Below are 11,152 nucleotides of genomic sequence, written 5' to 3'. Positions count from 1 at the left end.
AGCCTTCGGGAGCCCTCGGGCTCCCGAAGACGGGCCGCTCCATACTACGCATGCGCGAGCGCCCTCTATGACGCACTCGCGCGTGCGTAGTATGGAGCAGCCCGTCTTCGGAAGCCCGAGTGCGCCCGAAGACCTCCGAAGTCCCTGCGGCGGCGGACGCAAACGGGGGAGCCAGCGCAGCACCGAGGGCACCGGGAGAGGAGAGGGAAGGCTCATTAGGACCGAGCCTTCCAGTCTCATTAGGTGAGTATTTGACTTTTTGGTTTTTAAATAGGTAACCACTGGCTTTAAAACTTCTTGCTTCTTATAGGTTGTCACTGCACCCTAAATATGTTTTCCCTTTGTCTAATGTTTTCCCAATAAAACAGGTAAAGTAAAATGACACTGCGCTCTTCAGACCCCTGCGTGTTGCTGGGGATCTTTCTGCCTCTGAGAACAATACTGCCTCACAGAGAGCAATCTGTAGTTATGCCGCAAGTGTACCAGCACTGCAAAGAAAGACAGCAGCCGAAGACACTGAGTGACTTTCCCCCCGCACTACCCTACCCGCCCTGTATGTCATTGTCTATGAAACCCTACTGTACGCACTCTGAAATACACCAATCTGAACACGGAGCGCATGAGAAAAGCGGACCAATGGAGAGGCGAGCTTTAATGGAACTAGCCAATCATAGAGCGATATTTGCGTACAGCGGCCTGCCTCTTCTTCTCTCGCTACTATCTCCTGGCGGATACGCAGTTTGCGTAGGTGGCTGTGAATACTGAGGCTTCAGCACACAGCGCTTACGTAACTCCTTTTGTGAATACTCGTGCGCTGCTGTCAGTCACAGGCCATTTAAATGGCTGCGCAGTATCAGCACAGGCAGAACTGTGTGACTTGTATATCGTATCTGAGCAGAGGGAAGGCCTGAACATGATAAAGGAAGAGGACGAGGATGGGGACACCCAGCATGGAGAGGAGCAGCTCCGGCGGCGGTATGAGGAGCTCTGCAGCAGCCTTAATATGGACGAGAAATCCCGGGTAGAGGCCTGGGACAGCTATGGCAGCATGAGCCAGAACTACACTCTGGAGGTGAGAGCTGCGGCCCGCACAGAGGGACCCCCAGAGGGGGATGTGTGCTGTGCCCATAGGAGGAGGAAGCGCCATACCTCTCACATTACTATTCCTCATCATTCTTCTGCTGCAGCTGTGCTTCTCCACTGACATCCTCCATGTACCACCCACACCTCCTCACCCTCCATGTACCACCCACACCTCCTCACCCTCCATGTACCACCCACACCTCCTCACCCTCCATGTACCACCCACCACCTCCTCACCCTCCATGTACCTCACTGCACATACATCAGTGGCAGTGTTCCCGAAACCCTCTGTCTGCAGCGCTACTGACTGCTACCTTTCTAATCCTGACTAGAGCACAACTATAACTACAGCTATTCCCTCTGACTACAAGACCTCACTGTAATTACAACCTCACTATTCCCTCTCTCTATAGCAGGACTATTGTAACTACAACCTTGCTATTCCTTCTGTCTACACTACAGCGCCACTAACTACTACGTTACTTGTCCCTCTGTTTACAGCACTACTGTAATTACAACCTCACTATCCCCTCTGCCTACTCAGTTGACTACTACTAACCACAACCTTACTATGTCCCCTGTCTACAGGACTGCTAACTACAACCTTACTATTAACTCTGACTACAGCACTACTAATTTCAACCTACTATTCCCTCTGTGTACAGCACTACTAACTACCACCTTACTATTTTTTATGACTACAGCACTAACTACTAAGCAAACCCTGACTATGCCCTCTGACTACTAACTACTGCACAGTGGCGTAGTGGTTAGCACCCTTGCCTTTTAGCGCTGGGTCCCCAATTTGAATCCCAGCCAGGTCAACATCTGCTAGGAGTTTGTATGTTCTCCCCGTCTCTGCAAGGGTTTCCTCCAGGCACTCCAGTTTCCTCCCACATCCCCAAAAAACATACAGATAAGTTAATTGCCTTCCCCCTAAATAGGCCCTAGACTATGATACATGCACTACACAATACATACATAGACATATGACGATGTTAGGGACTAGATTGTGGGCCCCTCTGAGGGACAGTTAGTGGCAAGACAATATACTCTGCACAGCGCTGCATAATATGTTGGTGCTATTCTATTATTATTACTATTCCCTCTGACTACAGCACTACTAACTACAACATTACTAGTCTCCCTGATAACAGTACTGCTATAACTACAGCCTAACTGTTCCCTCTGACTACAGCAGAACAGTGACTACACCCTTACTATTTTCTCTTATTACAGTGCTTCGGTTTCCTCTAAGGGCCTGTTTCCACTAATGCAAATTTGCATGCATTTTCTGCATGCAGATTTGCATGACAATACAAGTCAATGGGCTGTTTCCACTATAAACAGAATCTGCGTGCAAGAGTTGTGCAGAAAAATTCTGTACAGCAGAGCCATTAGAATTCACACACCACAAGCATTGTGTACGATTCGTGTGTAATGCAATAAATAGGAAATTGGCCTACGTTTTTGCCATGTGGTTTACCGTGCAAATTCGCACGCGTTTTTCGTGTTAAATTTCTGTGTACAAAGCACAAACGCAATGACATAGTTAAAAACCGCATATTTGAAAAATTTGTGAATGCGCATTAAAATTCGCATAAATGCACTTGCGAAATTGCATGCAAATTCATTTGCACATTTTCCGCAACAAATTTGTAAAGTACAAGTGGAAACATGGCTTGATTGAAGCGTTCCTGTTTCTGTCGGGCTTTTCTCTAGCTGGTATGCCACTCTTTCTCTAAGCTATACTCTAACTGCCTCCTTACTCTTTCTGTAAGTGCCAGGCTACTCTTTCCCTAACTGCCAGTCTTCTCTTTACTTAACTGCCAGGCCTCTCTTTCCTTAACTGCCAGGCCTTTCCCTAACTGCCAGGCCTCTCTTTCCCTAACTGCCAGGCTACACTTTCTCGAACCCCCTGGCTACTTTTTCTGTAACTGCCAGGCTACTCTTTCTCTATCTGTCTGGATACTGTTTCGTTTACTGCCAGGCTTCTCTATCTTTAACTGCCGGTCTACTTTTTCTAACTGCCGGGCTACTCTTTTTCTAACTACCAGGCTACTCTTTGATTCATTCCCTGCTCAGCCTGATAATTGTCTCATCCACTCTGCTGCCCAGACTCCCCATTCAATATACCGGTGATGTGTAGAACATTTATTCTAATGTGTATTTGCAGACTGCATTGCTGTGTACTGCCAGCAGCAATGCTAAGCTGTGTGCACCACTGCCTGTCTATACTAAATACGGTAGGTGTGATATGCCAATCCTTTACTTTGTATTTTCCAGGACCAGTCCCTTAACCTGTCCACAAGTTATGTAATAGATGATTATGTGCAGGCGCTCAACATATATAAAAAAGGCAGTTCAACATATATAAAAATTGTGTGTCAGATTCTCTGACAATAACAGTCACTCGAATTCACATAAAGTCCCACAGTTCAAATCCACGTAACAAGTCCCACCAGGTACTCTCACCAGATTTGGTGGCTGATCAAATAAAAAATCAGCATAATCAGCTTTTAGGCAGCATTCAATCTTTCTCCGTGGATAGGATTCTCTAAAGCCCCGTCTACACAGGGCGATGTGTCTTATCAATCGAGCCGCTGATGCGGCTCGATTGATAAGATCCGACAGGTCCGATCTCGCTGCCGCCGATTCCCTGCTCGTTCCCCACGAGCGGACAATGGCAAGGAATCGAGCGTAAGATAAGCGGCGCCGGCGGGGACAAGGGGGGATCGAATCCGACGAGCGGGGACGCGGCGGGTACGCGCGGGGATGCGGAAGAGGCGATCCGGCGGCTAATCGAGCAGCCGGATCGCTACGTCTAGACCCAGCTTTAAACTCAAAGACAAAGATGCAAACAATAGCATAATCCAGCTACACAACCAGAGCTCGGCACACTCCATGTGTTTTAGTGATCAGTGACAGTGTTCCCCACCACCGAACAAAATACACTGTTGCTAGTACGCGCTCACCAGATGGAAACGCTGATCCCTCTAATTGAAGGGCGTTTTTTTGTAAACTCCCTCCAATTACTTCTAAGCACCACATTTGGCAACATCAAAAGAGGGGAGTTGGACAAATCAAGATAGGTACATTTTTGGTAGCAACTATTGACCTGAGGAAGCAGGAAATACCCACGAAACGCATTATCTGACCCTACTGTGTGCAATAAACTTGAAAAGAACATATAGTCATATTGGCTATTTTGAGATCTCCAGGAAGTCTTTTAAGGAATCGATACAAGCTGGATACCGGGATGATATTTTAACAGGCGCACATTGCTGGTCAAAAGAGGGATCAGCGTTTCCATCTGGTGAGCACGTACTAGCAACAGTGTGTTTTGTTCTGTGGTGGGGAACACTGTCACTGATCACTGAAACACGTGGAGTGTGCCGAGCTCTGGTTGTGTAGCTGGATTACGCTATTGTTTGCATCTCTGTCTGAGTTTTAGAGAATCCTATCCACGGAGGAAGATTGAATGCTGCCTAAAATCTGATTATGCTGATTTTTTATTTAATCAGCCACCAAATCTGGTGAGAGTACCTGGTGGGACTTGTTACGTGGATTTGAACTGTGGGACTTTATGTGAATTTGAGTGACTGTTATTGTCAGAGAATCTGACACACAATTTTTATATATGTTGAACTGCCTTTTTTATACATGTTGAGTGCCTGCACATAATCATCTATTACATTCAATTAGGGTGGCAATCCCCTCCCAATGTGTGGTGACCCATAGAGAGCTCTATTGTTGTGATTTTAATTTTTCCCCTTTTATTTATTTATTTACTTCTCTTGACTATTGGTGTAAGGAATTACTATATAGAGGAGCGCCCATAACCACAGATCACATTATGTCCACAAGTTATGCCATGTGTTCGATAGAACGATCGAGTAAATAAAAGGTTCAAATGGATTGTAAAATAATTAAATAAATAAAAACACAATAAATTCTGGCGCAGCAGTGAAAAAGCTGCTGTGAAGAGCTGAACAGGTCCCACCATGCAGGAAAGCAAAAATAAAAACATACTGGAATCTCCCAGAGCTAATGCTGTGCAGCCCAGTGTTCTCCCCAGGCTCTCTTACCCGGGTGCTCCACCCGGCTAGTTTTGATGAGCACCCGGCTGTCATCAGCTCACCTCCTCCTAAGCTGTAAGCAGAGTTGCTCACAGAAGCACCGGCCCTGCATTCTCTCATATTGCCCCACCCGGCTACTTTTTCATGCCACCTGGCTGCAAAAAAATTCTGGGGAGAACACTGCAGCCAATACAGTTCTTACCACCTTCATGATGCGTTGGAGTGTAGAAAGTCCTTCTAGTATCACCTCTGATTGTATGACTTAGCACCTGATTCCTCCGCCATTCAGGCAGTTTGCAATGTTTGTGTGAGCATAAGTTGCTGGTCTCCTGGATGCACACTTCAATGTGTCGGCGTCCACATACAGATTCTCCCCTCTGCTGCCAACGTAGCCACGCTGCTCCCGCATATGACATCACAAGCCAGCCAACATTTGTCCTGTGAGTGGGGAGAGAATAGCCAGACAATAGTACAGACTGCGCTACATGTTAAAGGATACCCGAGGTGACATGTGACATGATGAGATAGACATGTGTATGGACAGTGCCTAGCACACAAATAACTATGCTATTTTCCTTTTTTTTCTTTCTCTGCCTGAACGGTAAGTGGCAGTTCCTGAGAGTCGGGGCTGGGTCAGACTACAGTGTGATCCTCACTGATAAGAAATTACAGCTATAAAACACTTTCCTAGCAGAAAATGGCTTCTGAGAGCAGGAAAGAGGGTCAATAGTTCATAGATTTTAGCCCTGGCATACTTCAATGAATGTGTCATTGAGCAAAAACAATAAAACAGTAAAAAACTTAAAAAGTAGATTTAAATATAAAATAAAACTGGAATACCTTAGAAAGTCAATTTTAGGAGAAGAAAGATAGCTACAATTGTTTATTTCATTAGTTTATTTTCACTTAGGTGTCCTTTAACCCTGCTACACACCGATGTTTACTTACAAAATATTTTCTTGGTTTTATGCATATAAAACACAAGAGGGAAAGAAGCATACAGGGTATCAATAACATAAGTTAAAAACACATTAAATAGAAAAAAGTGAGATAGCTTACCTCAATGAAGACAAATTCATGTAACTGATGAATTTTAATATGCACTAAGTCTGAGGTGCCTTAGACTCAGCTCAGAGCACCCTTTTGCACTTTATTTGGCCTGAGGAAGTGGGCATAGACCCACGAAACGCATTGCCAGTGCATATTACAATTCATTTATTACATGAATTTGTCTTCATTGAGGTAAGCTACCTCACTTTTTTTCTACTTTGTGTGTTTTTAACCTAGTTTTATTGATACACTGGGCATACTGTACCATCCGGGCTCCAGTTGTCTCTGCTTTTTTCCTCGGGGTGCTATTAGATCACCCCCCCCCATACCCGTTGCATGGAAAATACACTTCCGACCAGGGTTTTGGCTGAAACGCCTTTGTCAGGGAAAATACACATGTGCATGTTATATGTGGTGATACTGATAGGACTTTTAGCACTCCCAACGCATCAAGGAGGAAGTAAGAACTGTATTGGGATTGTAAAATAGAATGAAGATTTTTCTGGCAGAGTCAATTCAGCCTTGTTGTAACTTGTTACCCCTGCTAGAGCCAATTAATGAGATGATAACATTTTTGAGTTATTGCTAAAACTAATTAATGCAAATATATTCAGCTTGGAATTGAGTCAATCAAATGTACTAGCGGCCGATGCTTTTGGTCCAATTCCAAACTGCATATGTGAACATAGAATGAATGCATAATTTGATAATTTGTGTCAATTTGAAATCACTAGAAGCTCACTGACCATCTCTCCTACCTGGTAGAACTGCATTTACAGTGTCAGCTTTTTCCTATTCAGTCACCTATAAAATAAGTAACTTTGGGCCTGGTCTACTAACTGCCAGTAAATTTGAAGTGCACAGAGTACCGTGCAATGCGCATTACCATAGTAACACTTGCGTTACCCATGTGCCGCGGGGTCTTGCTAACTGTGCATTATTCTGTCTATAATATTAGTAGCATCCCCCAAAGGATTATTTAGTTGTACATACTTTTTATGAACAGAGAGTCTATTGTAGTTTCAGTGTGACTGCTATGGTCATTGTAATAAAAAACAAATGATTGATTGGATATTTTGCTTATTTTTATTCAGTATTTATATAGTGCTGACATCTTCTGCAGCGCTGTACAGAGTATATTGCTTTGTCACCTAACTGTCCCTCAGAGGGGCTCACAATCTAATCCCTACATAGTCATGTGTCTATTTATGCATCGTGTAGTGCATTTATCATAGTCTAGGGCCAATTTAGGAGACAGCCAATTAACCTATTTGTATGTTTTTGAGATGTGGGAGGAAACCGGAGTGCCCAGTGAAAACCCACACAGACATGGGAAGATCATACAAACTCTGTGCAGATAGTGCCCTGGCTAAAGTTCTTTAATTTCCCATGATTCCTTGTGGTATTAATCTATTCTATGTGGGTGCAATGGACAGTAACTGAGGGAGCATATCTAATCATCCACAAGGCAACCTAGGCCAGTGCCTTGGACCTGGTGGTAACTTTCCAAAATGTGAAGTGGAAAGCTGGGTACTCCAAAGCTGCCAACTTGCCTAGGGTCTGGTTATGATCAGCAGGATCCTGGAATACGTATGTAGCTTTACAATCTTTCCTAGGGAATGCAGAATTGTCACAATTCTAAAAATGGTTTTATTGGTAAGGACCAGTGGCTGTTACCAGTCACCATCATGTTAGTGCTCCTTTTTGTAGCCAGTCACACACTTATGGTGTATACACACATTCAATTTCAGTCACCCGCATAGATCGGGGCCCAATGCTTTGCTAGCCTCCAGGCTAGTGACATGTTCTATTGCTATCCAGAGGGGCGGTACACGGCACAAGAGGAAGCGGGAGGGGTAAAGAGGGAGAAAGAACAGTGGACTCAGAACAAGATGATCCAGTAGTCCGGATCTTTGGATGACCAATCGTGGGGGCCAAAAAACACATGCTAGATTCTCGGCAGAGGTGACCCAAATGGTTGCCTCGGCCATGAACCGTCTAGCATGTGTACCAGGTTTAATATAGATGGGTGTAGATTTCATTAGGTGAAATATTAATTAGCCATGTGTACAACGTTGAAAACACCAGATTGTCATCAGAACTGAATGACTGCCAGTTAACATTACCTTATTATGATGATGATGATGATTACCACTAGCTGGTGGCGCGCGCTTTGCTGCGCAGGACAGGAGTGCTTGTTCCATCCCGACACACTCCAATCAGTGCTGTGGCCAATTGCTGCAAGGCAGGAGGGGGAGTGTCCAGGGTGGATGGACATACATACATGTGTACAGCAGCCGAATTGGAAATTTTCAATATATATTATTGTACATAGGTTTACAATGGTATCTCGTGAGAAATCTTCAAGGACACCTGAAGTGAGAGGGATGTGGAGGCTGACATATTTATTTCCCTTTAAACAATGCAGTTTGCCTGGCTGCCCTGCTGATCCTCTGCCTGGGCCCGTTTCCATTACACGCAATGCGATGCGGCTACATAGACGCATCGCACCATGTCTGTACTGTAACCAATGCATCAGTTTCCATTGTGTGCTGGTGTTGCGGAGCGATCAGAGAATCTGCAGCATACTTCAGATTCTCGCACAGCCGCATCCGCCCGCCGTCTCCTCCGATACACTGCAGCATCTCCCAATGCGGAAGTGACGCAAATGGGAACAGAAGTGATGTGTAGCCACATCGGCTCTCATTCACAAGTGGAAACGGGCCTTAATACTTTTATCCACAGACCCTGAGATGCATTTTGGGATGCATTAAAAGGGAAATAAAAACTCGATAGCATAATATTGCCCGTTTAACTCTCTAGTAAGGCCACATCTGGAATATGGAATTCAGTTCTGGGCACCACATTACAGGAAAGATATTGCAGTCTTAGAGCAGGTGCAGAGACGAGCAACAAAATTGATACGTGGGATGGAAGGTCTCACTTATCAAGAAAGGTTAGATAAACCGGGTTTATTTAGTCTAGAGAAAAGACGCCTTAGAGGAGATCGAATTAACATGTATAAATACATCAGAGGGCAATATAATAGCTTGACGGATGAGCTTTTTGTCCCTAGGCCTTCTCAAAGGACTAGAGGACATGATCTGCGCATGCAGGAAAAACGTTTTAGCCATTTATTTAGGAAAGGGTTCTTTACAGTAAGAGTGATTAAGATGTGGAATGCATTGCCACAGGAAGTCGTTATGGCAAACTCTACACCTGCATTTAAAGGGGGCTTACATGCTTTCCTTGCGTTGAAAGACATCCATGGTTACAATTACTAGGTAATGCCTAATGATGTTGATCCAGGGATTTTATCTGATTGCCATCTGGAGTCGGGAAGAAATTTTTCCCTTTAGGGGCTAATTGGACCATGCCTTGTAAGGGTTTTTTCGCCTTCCTCTGGATCAACAGGGATATGTGAGGGAGCAGGCTGGAGTTGTACTTTGTTCTCTGGTTGAACTGGATGGACGTATGTCTTTTTTCGACCAGGGTGACTATGTACCTATGTATGTAACTATGTAACCCTGAACACACAGATTCAGCTGATCAGATGTCTCTGACTTAAAGCAAATCTGTAATAAAGGAAACTTTCCCTGGAGGGTACACACCACAGGAGGGAGGAGCCTCTGGACCCTAATGAGGCTCCTCCCATCCTCTTCAACCTGCAGGAAGACATGTAAATATTTACCTTCCCCAGTCTGGTGCAGCACAGCAATGGCTTTCCGATGGGAAATAGCCAAGCCTGATCTGGTCTGCACTACTGCACATGTGCGAGTCGCCTGCACATTAGAGCTGACCAGATCGGGGCTCGGCTATTTCCACTGGAGCCCATCAGAAAGCCACTACTGGGCCTGTGCTGGAGCCGGGGAAGGTAAATATTGCAGGCGCTGCTATTTTGGGAACTGCCAGTGCTGAATCCCCGAGGCTTAGAAGGATGGGGGGAAGCCTCTTTAGCATCCAGAGGCTTCCCCCTCCTGGGGCAAGTACCACCCAGGGGTACATTTATTTTTGTTACAGTATCCCTTTAAGACTGATCAGATTAGCCAGATGCTTGTTTCAGGTGTGCAATTCAGACCCTACTGCAGCTAAAAAGATCAGCTGCATGACAGGCCACTGGTATTATTTCAAAGGAAATAAATATGGCCACCATATCGTTCTCATTTCAGGTGTACTTTATGCCCTGATCCATGAAGCTTTCATAGAATAATACCAATACCAGGTGCCTGGCAATCTTGCTGATCCTCGACCTAAAATACTTTAGCCATAGACCCTGGACAAGCATGCAGGTCAGATGCTTCATCTAGTTGCAAGCTACATGCTTGTTTCAGGTGTGTGTGATGCACAGAGATCAGCAGGACTGCTGGGTAACTGAAATGGTTTATAAGGAGATACGTACAGCAACCTCCATATCCCTCTCAGTTCAGGTGTCCTTTTTGAAAAAAAAAAAATAAACCCACAGGAAAATAAAAAACCCTTGTTCCCGTAGATTGTGATGGGTGATGGTGAGTAAGCTGTCAGGGATGCTGTTACCTTGGAGGGGTTTGTTGTGCAGAAGCTGCTGGGGCTTGTGTGTCACTGCTGGGGCTTTTGCAGTGAGGACAGCTTCTCACTCAGTGCCTCATGCTGAGGCTTGTGTTTGGGCTTGGGATGTCAGTAGCTTGATGCAGTCTCCATGGTGAGGTAAAGAAACCTTTGCAGTGCTAATTACTGGGAGTCAATGCCTCTGCCCTCAGCTTGCTATCATTATGTGACCTGTAATGGCATCAGAAGTAGGTGGGTAATCTACACGACTAGCAGATTTCAGATTGCTGAAGGTTTTACTCTCCAAGATTGAAAGAGAAAAAAGCTTTTATGAAACAATAATGAAAACAATCAAAATCTCACACCGAAGACTTTCTGAATAAAGCTGCAGGGACAGAAGCTAGCAGTATAGCTAG

General features: G+C 44.9%; 1 protein-coding gene across 2 annotated transcripts in view; it reads left to right on the top strand.

The window, feature by feature from the left end:
* The first annotated feature begins 810 nt into the window (after positions 1-810).
* The window catches only part of RBL2 (RB transcriptional corepressor like 2), a 118,131-nt gene continuing 107,789 nt past the window's right edge, over positions 811-11,152 (top strand). For both annotated transcript variants that reach the window (XM_068260973.1, XM_068260972.1), the window contains exon 1: positions 811-1,072. In XM_068260973.1, coding sequence (XP_068117074.1) covers positions 914-1,072 — 159 coding nt within the window. In that variant the 5' untranslated portion in view covers positions 811-913. The remainder of the gene's footprint in view (positions 1,073-11,152) is intronic.

This window comes from Hyperolius riggenbachi, chromosome 11, assembly GCF_040937935.1.
Source record: "Hyperolius riggenbachi isolate aHypRig1 chromosome 11, aHypRig1.pri, whole genome shotgun sequence".
In the NCBI taxonomy this organism is placed as follows: domain Eukaryota; kingdom Metazoa; phylum Chordata; class Amphibia; order Anura; family Hyperoliidae; genus Hyperolius; species Hyperolius riggenbachi.
The sequence above is the reverse complement of the archived record's forward strand: the minus strand, read 5'-3'. Positions and strand labels throughout refer to the sequence as shown.